The sequence below is a fragment of the Salvelinus fontinalis genome, unplaced genomic scaffold (genome assembly GCF_029448725.1).
Source record: "Salvelinus fontinalis isolate EN_2023a unplaced genomic scaffold, ASM2944872v1 scaffold_0828, whole genome shotgun sequence".
Lineage (NCBI taxonomy): Eukaryota > Metazoa > Chordata > Actinopteri > Salmoniformes > Salmonidae > Salvelinus > Salvelinus fontinalis.
The window spans coordinates 49,847-69,594 of NW_026601037.1; the positions used below are offsets into that span (position 1 = coordinate 49,847).

The 19,748-nt window shown below is 43.2% G+C and overlaps 1 protein-coding gene, 1 long non-coding RNA gene and 1 other non-coding gene across 3 annotated transcripts in view; all 3 read right to left on the minus strand.

Annotated features, from left to right (window-relative positions):
- Window positions 1-4,455: 4,455 nt before the first annotated feature.
- On the minus strand, window positions 4,456-7,536 carry LOC129847408 (uncharacterized). The gene is made up of 2 exons (XR_008758418.1): window positions 6,974-7,536; window positions 4,456-6,783 (listed from the first exon to the last, which is right to left on the minus strand). It is a non-coding gene; the product is annotated as an uncharacterized LOC129847408 (long non-coding RNA).
- A 232-nt stretch (window positions 7,537-7,768) lies between these two features.
- LOC129847407 (beta-chimaerin-like) overlaps window positions 7,769-19,748 on the minus strand; it is a gene marked incomplete at its 5' end in the record, with an annotated part of 28,218 nt that continues 16,238 nt past the window's right edge. Inside the window, 5 exon segments of the mRNA XM_055915195.1 lie at window positions 7,769-10,541; window positions 10,684-10,789; window positions 10,973-11,110; window positions 11,330-11,407; window positions 12,273-12,446. Coding sequence (XP_055771170.1) covers window positions 10,370-10,541; window positions 10,684-10,789; window positions 10,973-11,110; window positions 11,330-11,407; window positions 12,273-12,446 — 668 coding nt within the window.
- trnaa-agc (transfer RNA alanine (anticodon AGC)) lies at window positions 12,073-12,147 on the minus strand. The gene has a single exon. It is a non-coding gene; the product is annotated as a tRNA-Ala (tRNA).

Consider the following 19,748-nt stretch of genomic DNA (forward strand, 5'->3'; position numbering starts at 1 on the left):
CAGTTATATGACGTCAAATGGATTTGCGTTTTAGGGCCTGTGGACGTGACAATGTGGGAGGAACTATGCATGTCCTCCAATGAACAGAAACTATTTAGAAATTGGGTGCGGCTTCCAAAAATTCTCTCCAATCGCAAAAAAGGTGGTCTCACAAATGAACAAGGGAAACATTTTGTAAGTACCCCTCTCAGTTTGACTGCCACGTAGCTATCAATTGATCTAGACTCCATGCAGGTTTGTTGCACACTTTTTAGTCAGGCGAAGTCTACTTAGTTGTGTACTCTGGTGTGATTAATCTATCCAACCAGAAAGCACTGAAATGTTACTCCTATATTTTGGTCAATTTTTTTTGTGCTTTTTATATATGAATTGCGCTAAACTACCCGAACCAGAGGTGAAAATTGAGGTTTTGAATAAACCATTTGCGTGCTTTCAGGAAGTCGAAATATGGAGACATACTTCTTGTGCACTTCGAGGGATTTCTGGAGAGCAATGGCACCATGTTTCATTCCAGCTGACTTGTTGAAACCGATATGAAATGCTCTGTTGATTGGATAAGGTTCCGTTGCCTGTTGCTGCAATCTTAGTCGACTAACCAATGGTCAACCAGTCCATCATACTCAAGGGTTGAATTGGGATCTTGAAGGTGGCAATCCCCATGATCCCACTCCCATAACACCTGCACACCTGCATGTTTGTCGACATTGACAATCGATGTGTTTGTTTTTCTGATTAACCGGTTGGTTAAAGGGACAGTCCATATGGAAACCACATGTTTGACTCCGTTCCATGAATTCCATTCCAGCCATTACAATGAGCCCATCCTCCCATAGCTCCACCCACCAGCCGCCACTGGCGTGAACTAGTCCTTTAATTTAGTGGTTACTGATTTTTCTTTAAGAACACTATGATGGATCTGTGTGACTCTTGGCAGCCGTAACCACAGGGACAAGCAGCCAGTGTGGTTCACCCTGGGGATCCGAGAGGTGATCAAGGGTTGGGATAAGGGGCTGAATGAAGTACATGTGTTCAGGAGGGATGAGGGAGCTCACTATCCCCCCAGCTCTGGCCTATGGCAAAGAGGGAAAAGGTATTACACATGTATTAACATATGACTACCAGTAGCCTAGTGCTTACCTAACCCTTCATACCCAATTACAGAACTGATCGTTAGTGTGATCTCCTGAAACACTGAAATCCATAATTACTTTAATTCGCTAGGTGATTATTTTGTGTCAATGTCATCAGATGCACCACAAATGGGACAATCTTTCCTAGTGCTATACTTTTGACTAGAGCGCTCTGGATGAAATAAATACACTCGGGAATAGGATGGCATTTGGGACACAGCCATCGTGTCATATTGCTCACGTGTATTTTGGCAGGTAAAATCTCCCCTAAGAGTACGTTGATCTTTGACATTGAGATCATGGAGATTCAGAACGTTCCAGGAAATGGATCAAAACGATGACTGGAGGCTCTCCAAACCAGAGGTAGGCATCAGAGGACTCTACACACGGCAGGGATTAGTGGACCCTCGAGTCACAAGCTACATGGCTAACCTCACTCCCCATCTTGAAATGTCTCATGTTTTTGCGAGGCAGAGGATCACTGGTTCGAGCTCAGTAAGGGACAGGGTACCTAAGGAAGGAAGTGATACTGTTACACCAGGATAAACTCAATCAAGCCCAGTATTTGAACCCAGATTGTTAATCTCCTGTAGGCAGATTATTTTACATCTGGGTTACAGAGAGGAGGTGTTTGTTAATGTGAGGGTTTTATGTTCTCTCTGTGAAGCCTGAAGAAAGAGTTTGAAAGACATCTTCAAGGCAGTTGGGGCGGCAGGTTGCCTAGTGGTTAGAGTGTTGGGTCAGTAACCGAAAGGTTGCTGGATCAAATCCCCAAACTGGATTTGTTGTTCTGTTGTTCTGCCCCTGAACAAGGCAGTTAACCCACTAATCCCCGGTAGGCCGTCATTGTAAATAAGGGATTTGTTCTTCACTGACGCACGTCATGAGGCGAGGATTGATTCATATCTTCTAGAGAGTTTACCTACAAACACGATGAGCTGTAGAAGTCTGAACTTCACGATATTATAAGGTTGGTTTACAGTAGGTCAAGCGACTGTCTGTGTCATTAGCCCAGGTATAAACCAGCCTTTACTCCTTATTTTAACTATGTTCAATCAGTCCTGAATTTACAATTAAAGTGTTCTGAGGAGCGCTCAGGATTTACTGGCATATATTTATGTGATTTGGGTATTTTTCAAGGTTTTGCAGGTATGAAATTACCTTTTTTATGTTTTATTTAACTAGGCAAGTCAGTGAAGAACAAATTCTTATTTACAATGACAGCCTACCGGGGAACAGTGTTCAGAACAACAGATTTGTACCTTGTCAGCTCGGGGATTTGATCCAGCAACCTTTCGGTTACTGGCCCAACGCTCTAACCACTAGGCTACCTGCCACCCCAACTGCCTTGAAGACGTATCATAGAGAACACTAAATCTATCCACTGCATTTCTACCCAATGTACAGTTATTCACATTCATTTCAATGATTTTCTGTATAGATACATATTTTTGTGTTAGTCTTTAGTTCAAGTACAAGTCTTTAGTTCAAGTACAAGGCTGATGGTGAATGATGGGGTCACCAGTTTGTAAAGTATCATACAGTATTCCTAAGAATATCTGTATTTGTCAGCCACTGAAATAAAATCACTTTTCATAAATCTCTCAGAGGAGTCATGTACTCTTTTTATTTTTATGTATTTATTATTTTATTATTTTCCCCCCAACGCAAACATGGCCAAGTTGCAATTGTGCCAACAATGCCTTAATAAGGGAGAGGCACTGATAGTAGAGTACAGGATGAACAGTAGAGGGCGCTCTTTCTTCTGTTTTCATACTAATACCCAAAGTGTAGAAAAACTCCCTTGCTTACTTGGAGAGAACAATTGAAGTGAAAAGCTCACAGAAGCCATTCCATCACAAATATTTGTCCCCCTATTTCACACCATCTGTAACACGGGTGAATAAGCAGATTACATAGAGCAACGGGGAATACAGTATGTACTTCTGTGTGAATCTGAGTTGAAAAAGGATGAACCAGATCATTCCTTTATACTGTACATTTCACTCAATTAAGGTCGTCAGTCAACCATTATCAAGTCCTGGTACTGACATTAGCAACCATTATCATGTCCTGGCACTGTCATTAGCAACCATTATCATGTTCTGGCACTGTCATTAGCAACCATTATCATGTCCTGGCACTGTCATTAGCAACCATTATCATGTCCTGGCACTGACATTGGCAACCATGATCATGTCCTGGCACTGTCATTAGCAAGCATTATCATGTCCTGGCACTGTCAATAGCAACCATTATCAAGTCCTGGCACTGACATTAGCAACCATGATCATGTCCTGGCACTGTCATTAGCAACCATTATCATGTCCTGGCACTGTCATTAGCAACCATCATCATGTCCTGGCACTGTCATTAGCAACCATTATCATGTCCTGGCACTGTCATTAGCAACCATTATCATGTCCTGGCACTGACATTAGCAACCATGATCATGTCCTGGCACTGTCATTAGCAACCATTATCATGTCCTGGCACTGTCATTAGCAACCATTATCATGTCCTGGCACTGTCATTAGCAACCATCATCATGTCCTGGCACTGACATTAGCAACCATGATCATGTCCTGGCACTGTCATTAGCAAGCATTATCATGTCCTGGCACTGACATTAGCAACCATTATCATGTCCTGGCACTGACATTAGCAACCATGCCGTTCACATGAACCATAATGAGTTACAGTAGCTACCTCTAATCCAGTAAGGAGGAACTGGTCATTTGGATCTATCAATAATTTATTGTAATAAGCCTAGGTAATTCTGTTTATAATAATGGTGCTCTAAGAGGCAAGAATGTATGATTTAAAAATAACCCCAACAGCCCCAGGGAAGCTGCTGTCTAAACATGTCACCACACCCAGAGGCCTAGCAACAGAACAATGACAATGGCTACATCTATTGTGTGGTTCCAGGTCATGCATCCATTGATCTTCTAGAAACCAGAATAAACCAGAATCTTGAAAATTCTAAATGTATATAGACTAGGTGTATTTAGACTTATGTGTATTTAGACTTTTAGGTAGGTGTATTTAGACTTTTAGACTTCTAGACTTCCATCCTAACATGTATATATTTCTTAATCACATTATTTTACTTTTTAGATTTGTGTGTTTTGTATTGTTAGGTATTACTGCACTGTTGGAGCTAGGAACATAAGCATTACGCTATACCCGCAATAACATTTGCTAAATATGTATATGCGACCAATAACATTTTATTAAGATGTATTTAGACTTTTAGATGTATTTAGCTTTCTTCACCATATCTGTTATTGTTAAGTAAAAATAAAACACAAAGTAAACCAAATGACATATTTACACATTTATTTACAATATTGTAGATGTTTTTTCTTCATATACATCTCTGAAGTAAACTTTTAGCAGACTGTAAACAATGATGCCAGTAGGCATAGTCCATTCAAAACAGAGATTTTGAGATCGTGACAAAATAGTAAATATATTATCCACAATAAATATGTAACAAAGGTGTATTAACGTCATATGTAATTCCTGAGTGAGTGTGTGTGTACGTACATTGCTGTACTAAATGCAGATGTTTTGTTCTTTTTACATTTAAAATATTATGTGATGTAAACAACTAAATTTAATCTTAAAATCTCCTCAACACTAGCTAATGTACCTGCTGGCATATCCTTCATTCACATCCACTGGAAGAGTTCATTACTGCAGTGGTTCCCAACCAGTGGTATTAGGACCCCTGGGGGTACCTGGTCTATCCACAGGGGTACTTGAGAAGACTCATGAGATCATAGGTCTACTGGTAAAATACACATGTCTACTTCAGGGGTACTCCAGGCAGAGCAAAATTCAGTTGGTGGTACAGTAACCAAAAAATGGTTGGGAACCACTGCATTAATGCATACTAGAACATAGGTAGCCTAGGACAGTATGAACAGAATCAGATTAATCCAGCATGATCTAAATAACGTTTGGTTGTATGTGAGTCCTTCATATCAAACCACCTCTTGTCCTTCATATCAAACCACCTCTTGTCCTTCATATCAAACCACCTCTTGTCCTTCATATCAAACCACCTCTTGTCCTTCATTTCAAACCACCTCTTGTCCTTCATATCAAACTACCTCTTGTCCTTCATATCAAACCACCTCTTGTCCTTCATATCAAACCACCTCTTGTCCTTCATATCAAACCACCTCTTGTCCTTCATATCAAACCACCTCTTGTCCTTCATATCAAACCACCTCTTGTCCTTCATATCAAACCACCTCTTGTCCTTCATATCAAACCACCTCTTGTCCTTCATATCAAACCACCTCTAGTCCTTCATATCAAACCACCTCTAGTCCTTCATATCAAACCACCTCTAGTCCTTCATATCAAACCACCTCTAGTCCTTCATATCAAACCACCTCTTGTCCTTCATATCAAACCACCTCTTGTCCTTCATATCAAACCACCTCTTGTTCTTCATATCAAACCACTTCTTGTCCTTCATATCAAACCACCTCTTGTCCTTCATATCAAACCACCTCTTGTCCTTCATATCAAACCACCTCTTGTCCTTCATATCAAACCACCTCTTGTTCTTCATATCAAACCACCTCTTGTCCTTCATATCAAACCACTTCTTGTCCTTCATATCAAACCACCTCACGTCCGTCATGTCCTTCATATCAAGAAAACAAAACACACAAAAAGCAATTCAAACAAATGACAAAATCAGTAATTTACCCTGGTTGGATATATTTGTAACATTAGATACCATGTGCTTTAGGCTGTGTGTGTATGAAATATAAAAACATACTTGAAAATCAATATTGTAGGAGACCTTAACCCACACCTAGTGAAGTGGGATGGTACCTATGAGGCCATCGGAGAGGCGTGTACACATGAGAGAGACTTGGTATAGAGAAGTGTGGGGACACTCTCCTGAAGGAAGGTATATATATATAGTAACCTTAACCCAGAACTCTTGGCATTAAGGTCTATGGCTTGACAGTTACCGGACCCTGGTTTGTGTCCCGGACGGATCTACTTCCCGATTTCACTATAAAATGATTATGAAATCATTCTTTACAATTATTTGATACTTCATAACTATTCCGTATCCATCCTTCATTGGCCTAAACATATTATGAATTAGGTGTATACCTGGTGATAGGCACAATTGATGAACATTTATGAAAGTTATATCTTTAAAAAATGCCTCAAAATGTATTCAAATTTCATCATCATTGCTCCATGCTCTATAACAGGTTGCAGTCTGGCAGGTAGAATGGTAATGGTATAGCCTGGACTACTTGGCAACAGCAGTCACAGCAACACTTCCACTGAAGTTGTTATTGTCAGGTATGGTCCCCCGTACTCTTCTGTTCTCCTTAAAACGTCCAGAACGTGACACTTTGAGATTCCGTCTACAAGTTTTCTCATTGAACATTGGCTCAAACTCTGCATCGTCAAAGGTTTCTGCATCTGGAAATGTTTCGTTTCCCTTTGAGTCCGGTGTAGATTTGGAGGAGATGGGAGACATCTTCTCCTCAGAAGGTTGGGTCTCACCAGATTCTTGGGTTGTTGGAATACTCTTCCTTGTCACAAATGCTCTCCACCAAGGGAATCTCACAGGCGCTGCCATATCTGGAGGATCACGTTTCACCTGCAAGATACAGTTCTGTATGTCAATATGGCCAAACTGGTTTTGAGAAAAAAGAATCAATCATACCATAAAAATTCTGTCAATAATAGAAAATATAGGAAATCATGTTCATATAGCTGTCATGTAAACATGCTATACATTTGTGATCAGCTATGATGGATAATATGTCATACACCTGCCACCAACTCACCTGTATGTTTTCAGCCCTCTGGTGTCTCTTCTAATATCTCCAAGGGGGTTCAACGTGAGGTCAGTCCTCGGCTGAGGACAACATGACCCGCACACAGACCTTCTAAGACAGTGTAGATTCCAAGTTTTTTCCAGCTGCATCCACTTGGAAGATTCAATTTACAACATCCAATCAAGGCTTGAATTTACCCGACTGTAAATAACCGAGTTCTGATATAATCCCTGTCACTGAGAGGCAACAAATGTTACAGGCATCGGAATACAGCTGTCTATATCGCCTACAAACAAAACCCCACCCATGCACACCTGATTGGTGCACGTAAAACTGGGAGAGAAGTTACCTCCCTGGAAGCCTGCAGGAAGAACACCTGACCTGACAGCCAGAGTAACACATTATCTGAGAACTAGACACACAGAAGAAACAATACATGCAAAGTCCTCCACACCCTTACATTTAGAAACAGGGTGACTAATCATGTCTGAGTCCCAAATTCGCACCCTATTCCCTACATAGTGCACTACTGTTGACCACAGTCCTATGGAACCTGTTCAAACGTAGTGCACTATATAGGGAATAGGGTGCCATTTGAGACACATTCCGTGTGTACCCTCAGGTACAGGGCGTCCACCATTGTTGCTCTCTTCAGCACCAGCGCTATTGCGCCATCGTTGTCCTATTGAAGGTGTGGTAGAGTACGTGTGTGTTGTGATTGCATTGCACCATGATGCAGACATTGCTTTGAGCAATTGAATTGTAGCCTATCCTAAACGTACACATAAAAGATTGAGCAAAATGTCATTTTACATCCTTTTAATAAATCAGCATTTGATAAATTACAATCTTAATTGCACCCATCACAAAAATACTTTTAATAAAATGGATTCGTAGAAAGGATTTCAATTATTATCAATAATGGAAAACAGAGAATGTGTAAACTCTGTCGCCATGACGTTGTTTTGAGTGGGTGAGTTCCACAGCACCTATAGCTGCTCCAGGCAGTTTTATAGGCTGAACATTTAGACTTCATGTTTCCTGACTTTAGTATGTGTCAAATAGTGGCAGAACACTATGAGGTCTAGTCCTTACCCAGACTAGATGTTTGGCAGTCTACGAGTAGCTATTACTGAACAAAAATATAAACGCAACATGTAAAGTGTTGGTCCCATGTTTCATGAGTTGAAATAAAAGATCCCAGAAATGTTCCATTTGCACAAAAAGCTAATTTCTCTAAAATGTTGTGCACAAATGTATTTACATCCCTGTGAGTATTTTTCCTTTGCCAGGATAATCCATCCACCAGACAGTTGTGGCATATCAAGAAGCTGGTTAAACAGCATGATCATTACACGGGTGCACCTTGTGCTGGGGACAATAAAAGTTCACTCTAAAATGTGCCGTTTTGTCACAACACAATGCCACAGATGTCTCAAGTTTTGAGGGAGCGTGCAATTGGCAAGCTGACTGCAGGAATGTCCACCAGAGAATTGAATGTACCATAAGCCGGCATAATTTTAAAGAATTTGGCAGTATGTCCAACCGGCCTCACAACCACGTGTAACCATGCCAGCCCAGGACCTCCACATCCGGCGTCTTTACCTGCGGAATCGTCTGAGACCAGCCACCCGGACAGCTGATGGAACTGAGGAGTCTTTCTGTCTGTAATAAAGCCCTTTTGTGGGGGAAAAAACGAATTCTGATTGGCTGGGCCTGGCTCCCAAGTGGGTGGGCCTATGTCCTCCCAGGCCTACCCATGGTTGCGCCCCTGCCCAGTCATATGAAATCCATAGATAAGGGCCTAATTCATTTATTTCCTTATTTGCACTGTAACTCAGTAAATTCTGTTGAAATTGTTGTATGCTGCATTTAAATTTTTGTTCAGTGTGTGTATATGTATATATATTACCCCATGGTATTCCCCATGGTAAGTATGAATATTAATATATATATTATATTCATTAATTTACCCATTCCATGTGTCAATTTAAAAGAATGGGAAGTTTGATTCAAAAGTTCTGTAAACATTTAGGCTCAGACACATTTCACCCAAACCATATACTATAACTCAGCCTATTTTTCTAGTACCAGCAAACAGTTGCAGATGGAACTTCAACAGTGCCACTCAAAATATGTTTCTAAGCATTTCCCTATAAGTTTAACCTGCTCTGTTTACCAATTCCTTTAGGGTTTTGATGTATTTTGACAATGGAACATATCGCAGATCCTTGACAACCTATCAGCTTCAGGGGATAAAAAGCACATGATGCTGAAAACTTTTGCAAAAAAAAATCTTCACAAAATAAATTGATCTGCACAGTGCTTCATACATAGACCATCCATCCATATCTCACCCTACAGGATCACACAGTTACTGAGTCAATAGTCTCTGAGTCATGAGACTCATTAACCAATAAGCACACAACGAACACACTTGAGCAGACAATCACTATACAGACAGACATCAACCAGGAAGAATGTGTTAGTGTGATGATGCTAGATTTATGAAAACGTGTTTTTATTGTCACAGACACCGGAAAGGGGCAGTGAAATGTGTTGTTTTACAGGGTCAGCCATGGTAGTACAGCGACCCTGGAGCAAATTAGGGTTAAGTGCCTTGCTCAAAGGCACATTGACTTATTTTTAACCTTGTCGGCTCGGGTATTCAAACCAGCGACCTTCGTTTACTGGCCCAACACTAACCGCTAGGCTACTTGACGCCATGAAAGGTGTGTGGAAATGCTGGAATCAATGGCTTTTTCTAAAATGGCACCCTACTCACTATATAGTGCACACTACTGTGAACCAGAGCCCTATGGGGCCGGTTCAGAAGTAATGAAAATAGGGTGCCATTTGGGACGTATCCAATACCTTGTTCCTCTTAAGGAGAATATGGCAGAATGTGACAACCTTTGACCTTACTGTAACAAGACATGATGTCTGACTGACGTACCACAGACTCAACTTCAACTGATACAGTCATGCTTATGGGAGAGAAGCAATGGAAGCGCAAATCTGACCACAATAGAAACATTTAGGAATTTTGCCACTTCATATGATGACAGACATGATGGCCTGAGATTCCTCTGGTATGGAGTAAATCAAACATCCTATTCCTGCCCAGCAACAGACAGGGCTCCAGCCCTTCCTGCCCAGCAACAGACAGGGCTCCAGCCCTTCCTGCCCAGCAACAGACAGGGCTCCAGCCCTTCCTGCCCAGCAACAGACAGGGCTCCAGCCCTACCTGCCCAGCAACAGACAGGGCTCCAGCCCTACCTGCCCAGCAACAGACAGGGCTCCAGCCCTACCTGCCCAGCAACAGACAGGGCTCCAGCCCTACCTGCCCAGCAACAGACAGGGCTCCAGCCCTACCTGCCCAGCAACAGACAGGGCTCCAGTCCTTCAAAACAAGACATCTTCATGCTCTATCAGGAGCTGTATGATGAGTTTCTGATGCCTCATGTCGTTCAGAGTGGCCAGGGCGTTCTGTTCAGGCGGCTGCATTAACGTCGGACCAAACACAATCCCCAGGTTCTCAGAATTCATGAAATTGTCCTTTTCAAACATGGTGACCCTGTGAGAAAGATGATTATTATATCAGTCAGAAAGGTGAGAAACAACATATGTGTATTTGTAAGACTACATCACTGATTCAACCCCATGAAGATCAGATGCAGTGTGTGTGTGTGTGTGTGTGTGTGTGTGTGTTTCATCACTTCTTGAGATGCATCATCAGGTAGCGTAGGGTCTCGTAGTGGGCTGGCGGGAGCTGCAGCAGCCCCTCGTGGATAGCCTCCAGTCTGGTGTCTGGGTTGGGAATTTCTACCAGGAGGAAGTACTAATGTTAGTTACGTTCACCTGATAAATAACCGTGCCTAAGACCTGAAGATTTTTCTTAGCTCCCCAAGCTAGTGCCTAGCCTTTAGCTCAGTACGCCATCAGTCATTGCGCTGGAGACCCAAGGTGCATTGAGCTAATTGTGGGAATAAATACGGGAGTACGTACTTGCAGCTTGTATGAATCTGGAGTACACGTGGAATGTGATGACTGGAATGGGCAGGTCTCTCAGATAGAGCTTCAGAGCTCCAGCGATGATGTTGATGTCGTTGTACACATTGGCACTGATGTCTGCCTTCTCGCCATCTGCAGAGATGACCAGACACATTACGTACCGACCAGACTGCAGTATATTCACTACAATTACCACAATGCAACAAATATGCCCTTTACACCTCACATAACGACATCCGGCAGTCTGATACAGCTATCCTGTGCTTTTCATTTGAACCTATGGACTTTCATGTCTCATAACCTTAAACCAGACCTAAGCACTGAGGCAAAGGAAATTAAGTTAACACAAACCTCGGTCAAAGGCGAGCCTCACGTCCTCAATGTGCTCTGAGAAGCCAGACACTCTGTAGAGGCCCTCAGACTGCAGACCTGCAAGCAGCAACACAGAGAGTCGGTTATCTCTACTCCCTGTACCCTCTTTCACCCCCATGCAGTCTCTACTAAATAAACTCAACAAGCTCTTTGGATCAACAAAATTATTCAACAAGGGTGGCCTTTATTTCAACCAATGGAGCCTTGAGGCAGATTACAGTACTTTGGGGAAATTACATATTTTGATTAAGTGTATTACATATATTTTAGAAATAACACATCCAGTTGAAATAACCCTTTTGAGAGTAGTTCAACACAGTTCAAATGGACAATTTTCTTTCACTAAATGTAGCAATGTCCACCTGGAACAGCCTAAAGAGGACTGGCCACCTCTCAGAGCCTGGTTCCTCTCTAGGTTACTTCCTAGGTTCCTGCCTTTTTAGGGACTATTTCCTAGCCACTGTGCTTCTACATCTGCATTGCTGTTTGGGGTTTAAGGCTGGGTTTCTGTCTAAGCTCTTTGTGACATCTGCTGATGTAAAAATTGATTTATAAATACATTTGATTGATTGAATTTGATGCTAATTTAAAAGACTGGTTTACACAGCGCTTACTTTAGGAGCCTCCTAAGCCCTGGTCCAAGAGAGCCAATACATTTTAGTCATTTAGCAGACGCTTTTATCCAGAGCAATTCACAGTTGTGAGTGCATACATTAAAGTACTGGTCCCCATGGGAATCGAACCCACAACCCTGGCGTTGCTAGCGCCATTCTCTACCAACTGAGCCACACGAGACCAAATCACAGACATCCAGTTTCACCTTGAAATTGGAATATTCTTTCAGTTTAGCGAACAACATGCAGGGTGCACCTGGCTTAAATGTCACAGAAACATTCTAAACTGAATGGCTGCTAAACGGTACCTCGTAGTTCTATCTCCTTGATACACATGTCCACCACCATGGGCCGTGTGGTGTTGTGGGCCTTGACCAGGGTAGTGAGGTCACAGCTGAACACCTTCTTAATCCTGCGCAGGTCTGGCTGACAGTCGCTGGGCACCAGCTTGGAACACTGCTTGTGTACGTTCAGCCCACAGTCTGGAAACCACAGGTCAGAGAGGTAGTCAGTGTTAAATACATACCCATACAGAAAGGATATATTCAAATCTTATAATCTGACATGATTATGGTCGACTTCTTCTAAAACAACATGTAACACTGTAACACATTACAGAAGGGTTAGAGATAACAAGTAGTACATTGATTAACCCCAATCTCAGAGAGAAAGCCCAGCCAGCTACGGTAAGACCAGGCTGCTTCAATATGCCATGGTGGGCCACGTCACAGCGTATCTGTCCCCAGGGGCGTGTCTTGTCTTGGCTGTTTGGCAGTGTTGTGGTTTTAGTCATGCAGAGGGTCTTGGACAGATGGGGGTGAGAGAGCAGAGCACTACCTCTCTGTGTGGCATCACTGTCCCGGTCTGGCCTGCACACACACCGTGACGAAGAGAACAAGCTGCCTCTCTGGGAGATGCCACAGGAATGTAACCTAGGTTGAGGTTTCTCTGCCTGTTAACATACTGTACTTGGGAGTCTCCCTGACTCAATAAGAACATCCAGCTAAATCATTCACCACTGATCGTGGCGTTTTTACTACCAAGAAATACCCAGCATTATTGCTGGTCCGCTGACTGGGGTTCCTTATTCTCAGACAGATTAAAAACAGAGAAAAACAGAGGGAGACTGTCACACAAACAGATAAAGATGGATAAAGAGAGATAGACAGACAAGGAGATTGGATAGGGAGGAAGAGGACAGTCTAAGCATGCCAGATAAGAAGGAAGAGAGAGAGAACAGAGAGAGATGGGGACAGGGAGGAAGAGAGAGAGAGAGAACAGAGAGAGATGGGGACAGGGAGGAAGAGAGAGAGAGAGAACAGAGAGAGATGGGGACAGGGAGGAAGAGAGAGAGAGAACAGAGAGAGATGGGGACAGGGAGGAAGAGAGAGAGAACAGAGAGAGATGGGGACAGGGAGGAAAAGAGAGAGAACAGAGAGAGATGGGGACAGGGAGGAAGAGAGAGAGAACAGAGAGAGATGGGGACAGGGAGGAAGAGAGAGAGAACAGAGAGAGATGGGGACAGGGAGGAAGAGAGAGAGAACAGAGCGAGATGGGGACAGGGAGGAAGAGAGAGAGAACAGAGCGAGATGGGGATAGGGAGGAAGAGAGAGAGAGAGAACAGAGAGAGATGGGGACAGGGAGGAAGAGAGAGAGAGAGAGAACAGAGAGAGATGGGGACAGGGAGGAAGAGAGAGAGAACAGAGAGAGATGGGGACAGGGAGGAAGAGAGAGAGAGAGAACAGAGCGAGATGGGGACAGGGAGGAAGAGAGAGAGAACAGAGCGAGATGGGGATAGGGAGGAAGAGAGAGAGAGAACAGAGAGAGATGGGGACAGGGAGGAAGAGAGAGAGAACAGAGAGAGATGGGGACAGGGAGGAAGAGAGACAACGAGGATAGAAAGCCAGTCATCAGGTTGTGTATCTCTGAGTGTTAGAGAAGGACTGCTTCAGATACAACTGGAAGTACTAAAGAAGTCTTCTGATTGCCATAGGGCACAGGGCTGTCTGATGACACCACTGTTTGCCTGGGGCTTATAAGCATGGCTAATAACTGAACAACAAACCATCTGTCTACAGAGAAAAACAGCCACGTTAGTCCTCCTCTAAAACACATCCATGTCAGGATTGTGTCCAGGCCATAATAGAACCCTGTGTCTATCGCAGAGAGTTCAGGGACTTTCCAAACCTACTTGTCAACTAGCCTCAATTGTGCTATAGTCTTGCTAAGTTGTAAATGTCTGTAATGTATTTCTATTGTGTGTATGAACCCTATACTTCACTGCACCAGTGAAGTATAGGGCGGCAGGTAGCCTAGTGTTTAGAGCGTTGGGCCAGTAACCAGCAGGTAGCCTAGTGGTTAGAGCGTTGGGCCAGTAACCAGCAGGTAGTCTAGTGGTTAGAGCGTTGGGCCAGTAACCAGCAGGTAGCCTAGTGGTTAGAGCGTTGGGCCAGTAACCAGCAGGTAGTCTAGTGGTTAGAGCGTTGGGCCAGTAACCAGCAGTTAGCCTAGTGGTTAGAGCGTTGGGCCAGTAACTAGCAGGTAGCCTAGTGGTTAGAGCGTTGGGCCAGTAACCAGCAGGTAGCCTAGTGGTTAGAGCGTTGGGCCAGTAACCAGCAGGTAGCCTAGTGGTTAGAGCGTTGGGCCAGTAACCGATAGGTTGCTGGAACGAATCCTTGAGCCGACAAGGTAAAAACGTGTCGTTCTGCCCCTGAACAAGGCAGTTAATCCACTGTTCCCCAATAGGCAGTCATTGTAAATAAGAAATTGTTCTAAACTGGCTTGCCTCGTCAAATAAAAAAATACAGTCTGATCTGTTATTCAGCCAACAAACATTTCAACAAGTTCACTAGGATACAACATTATTGATCAGTGGAATCATTAAGTTATCACAAGACATCTAGTGGCGCTTTTTGGGTATTTCAGATTATCACAGGTATCTGTAATTATCTCTGGCCCTCTGTGTGGCCTTATTACCTGTAAAAATATATAAAATAAGCAAACAATGACAACACTGTAAAACATGACCCTAAATATAAACCAGCAACTTAGTAAATACCATTGGTACCATATTAGGGTGTCAGTGTGACATACAGTACCAGTCAAAAGTCTGGACACACCCATTGTACTCATTACAGGGTTTATATTTTTACTATTTTCTACATTGTAGAATAATAGTGAAGACATCAAACTATGAAATAATACATATGGAACCATGTAGTAACCAAAAAAGTGTTAAATAAATCAAAATATATTTTGTATTTTATTTGAGATTCTTCAAAGTTGCCACCCTTTGCCTTGATGACAGCTTTGAACACTCTTGGCATTCTCTCAAACAGCTTCATGAGGTATGCTTTTCCAACAGTCTTGAAGGAGTTTCCACATGTGCTGAGCACTTGTTTCCTTCACTCTGCGGTCCAACTCATTCCAAACCATTTCAATTGGGTTGAGGTCGGGTGATTGTGGAGGCCAGGTCATCTGATGCACCAGTCCATCACTCTCCTTCTTGGTCAAATAGCCCTTACACCGCCTGTAGGTGTGTTTTGGGTCATTGTCCTGTTGAAAAACAAATGATAGTTCCACTAAGCGCAAACCAGATGAGATGGAGTATCGCTGCAGAATGCTGTGGTAGCCATGCTGGTTAAGTGTGCTTTGAATTCTAAATAAATCAGTGTCACCAGCAAAACACCCCACACCATCACACCTCCTCCTCCATGCTTCACTGTGGGAACCACACACGCGGAGATCATCCATTCACCTACTCTGCATCTCACAAAGACAAAATCTCAAATTTGGACACGTCAGACCAAAGGACAGATTTCCACCGGTCTAATGTCCATTGCTTGTGTTTCTTGGCCCAAACAAGTCTCTTCATCTTATTGGTGTCCTTTAGTAGTGGATTATTTGCAGCAATTCAGCCTGATTCACGCAGCCTCTTCTGAACAGTTGATGTTGAGATGTTTCTGTAACTTTAACTCTGTGAAGCATTTATTTGGGCTGCAATCTGAGGTGCAGTTAACTCTAATGAACTTATCCTCTGCAGCAGAGGTAACTCTGGGTCTTCCTTTCCTGTGGCGGTCCTCATGAGAGCCAGTTTCATCATAGTGCTTGATGATTTTTGTGACTGCACTTGAAGAAACTTTCAAAGTTCTTAAAATGTTCCTGATTGACTGACCTTCATGTCTAAAATTAATTATGGACTGTCTTTTCTCTGCTTATTTGAGCTGTTCTTCCCATAATATGGACTTGGTCTTTTACCAAATAGGGATCTCTTCTGTATACCACCCCTACCTTGTCACAACACAGCAGATTGGCTCAAATGCATTCAGAAGGAAAGAAATTCACACCTGTTAATTGAAATGCATTCCAGGTGACTACCTCATGAAGCTGGTTGAAAGAATGCCAAGTGTGTGCAAAGCTGCCATTAAGGCAAAGGGTGCCTACTTTGAAGAACCTCAAATAACTTCTGATTTGTTTAGCACTTTTTTGGTTACTACATGATTCCATATGTGTTATTTCATCGTTTTGATGTCTTCACTATTATTCTACAGTGTAGAAAATAGTAAAGAAAGAAAATTGGTCCCAAACTGGTGGCAGTTGTGACAAAAGTTAGAGTGTCACGGTTCATAAAAAATAATGTCATTGTTGATTAAATGCTTTTTGCATTATTATGCCGTTTTCTCTTCAACCATATGGTCTATCTACTAGAAACTCATGGACAATATGGTAACTTACCGGTAGCTTTGCAACCCTAAATATTACATCATTTTATCTGGCAGGAAGCTCTAAGGACAGCTACAGTACATGTGTCCCTTTTCACTCGATTTAACTTCACAATTGGAATGATATGAACAGTATTGTGATATTTTCCCAATGTACTGAAGCACTGAAACGGGTTAAAACCACTCCTTAAAAAAGATCTCCATTACAAAGCATGACGGCACGGCACGGCCAGACCAGACGGCACGATCAGACGGCACGGCCAGACCAGACGGCCCGATCAGACGGCACGGCACGGCCAGACCAGACGATCAGACGGCACGGCCAGACCAGACGGCACGATCAGACGGCACGGCCAGACCAGACGGCACGATCAGACAGCACGGCCAGACCAGACGGCACGATCAGACGGCCAGACCAGACGGCCAGACCAGACGGCACGGCCAGACGGGATTGTTTTGATCTCGCAGACTGGGACATGTTCCGGGTAGCCTCAGAGAGTAATATCGACGTATACGCTGATTCGGTGAGTGAGTTTATAAGAAAGTGTGTAGGAGATGTTGTACCTACTGTGACTATTAAAACCTACCCTAACCAGAAACTGTGGATAGATGGTGGCATTCGCACCAAACTGAAAGTGCAAATCACCACATTTAACCATGGAAAACTGACTGGGAATATGGCCAAATACAAACAGTGTAGTTATTCCCTCCGCAAGGTAATCAAACGAGCAAAATGTCAGTATTAGAGACAAAGTGGAGTCACAATTCAACGGCTAAGACACGACATATATGTGGTAGGGTCTACAAACAACCACGGACTACAAAAGGAAAAACAAAAACACCTTCTTTGCCTGCTTTGAGGATAATACAGTGCCACAGACACGGCCTGCTACCAAGGACTGTGGGATCTCCTTCTCTGTGGCCGATGGGAGTAAGGCATTTAAACGTGTTAACCCTCGCAAGTCTGCCGGCCCAGACGGCATCCCTAGCCGCGTCCTCAGAGCATGCGCAGACCAGCTGGCATGTTAACGGACATATTCCATCTCTCCCTATCCCAGTCTCCTGTCCCCACATGTTTCATGATGGCCACCATTGTTCCAGTACTCAAGAAGACAAAAGGTAACTGAACTAAATGACTATCGCCCCGTAGCACTCACTTCTGTCATCATGAAGTGCTTTGAGAGACTAGTCAAGGATCATATAACCTCCACCTTGCGTGCGTGCTCAGCCCCCTCCTGTACTCCCTGTTCACCCATGACTGCATGGCCATGCACACCTCCAACTCAATCATCAAGTTTGCAGACCACACAACAATAGTAGGCTTGATCACCAACGATGACGAGACCCCCCATAGGGAGGAAGTGAGGGCACTCATAGTGTGGTGTCAGTAAAACAACCTCTCACTCAACATCAACAAAACAAAGGAGATGATCGTGAACTTCAGGAAACAGCAGAGGGAGTACCCCCCTATCCACATCAATGGGACAGCAGTGGAGAAGGTGGAACGTTACGTTGCTCGGTGTACACATCACAGACAAACTGAAATGGTCCATCCACACAGACAGTGTGGTGAAGAAGGCGCAACAGCGCCTCTTCAACCTCAAGAGGCTGAAGAAATGTGGCTTGTCACCTAAAACCCTCACAAACTTTTACAGATGCACAATTGAGAGCATCCTGTCGGGGTGTATCACCGCCTGGTACAGCAACTGCACCGCCCTCAACCGCAAGGCTCTCCAGAGGGTGATGCGGTCTGCACAACGCATCACCGGGGGCAAACTACCTGCCCTCCAGGACACCTACAGCACCTGATGTCACAGGAAGCCCAAAAAGATAATCAAGGACAACAACTACCCGAGCCGCTGCCTGTTCACCCCGCTACCATCCAGAAGGCGAGGTCAGTACAGGTGCATTGAAGCTGGGACCGAGAGACTGAAAAACATCTATCTCAAGGCCATCAGACCTAAAACAGCCACTAACACAGATGCTGCTGCCTACATACAGACTCAATCATTGGCCACTTTAATAAATGGATCACTAGTCACTTTAAGAATGCCACTTTAATAATGTTTACATATCTTGCATTACTCATCTCATATGTATATACTGTATTTTATACCATCTATTGCATCTTGCCCATGCCGCTCTGTCATTGCTCATCCATATATTTATATGTATATATTCTTATTCACTTTTTTTACTTAGATTTGTGTGTATTAGGTAGTTGTTGTGGAATTGTTAGATTACTTGTTAGATATTACTGCACTGTCGGAACTAGAAGCACAAGCATTTCGCTACACTCGCAATAACATCTGCTAACCATGTGTATGTGACCAATAAAATTAGATTTGACAGCACAGCCAGCCTTGTTGCAGTTTTGTGGATACAGTATTTGGATGTCCTTGCTTGACTGGGTGTGTCCCGTTGATGCACCTTCTACGCTCTCTGTGAGCGTCTGTCTTGTTTATAAATAGTTGACAGCCATAGTCGCCGGGGGAACTGGTTTGTCCCAGGTGTCACTGAGGAATGCTAAATTACTACATTTCACAGGCCTCATCCAACCATTGATTTACATGGAACAGACCACATTTCCTGGACTCTACATTCCATGACATGATCCAGGCTTGAACATAATATTGTAATACCCTATTTATTGTCATAGCATTTAAAAATAAATACATTATTAGGCATTTCAAGTTTGATATCTCATGTGTTACAATTAGTCACATGACATTAGTCACATGACATGAAACCCAACCGGACAGAGACGTCCGATCAGTTGTCCAATTTGATTGATATTTGATCAAACGTGAATTCTTGAAATAAATCAAAACTTGGAAGTCATATTGTTTATTTGTGGTAAACACGGGGGATAAAATGAGACAACACCTGGTTACATGGATGATTTATTGAACATGTTGACTTAACATCCCTCTGGGCAGAAATGGATTAACAGGACTCCAGGGGTCTGATCAGGGATGTTAACAGGACCCCAGGGGTCTGATCAGGAATGTTAACAGGACTCCAGGGGTCTGATCAGGGATGTTAACAGGACCCCAGGGGTCT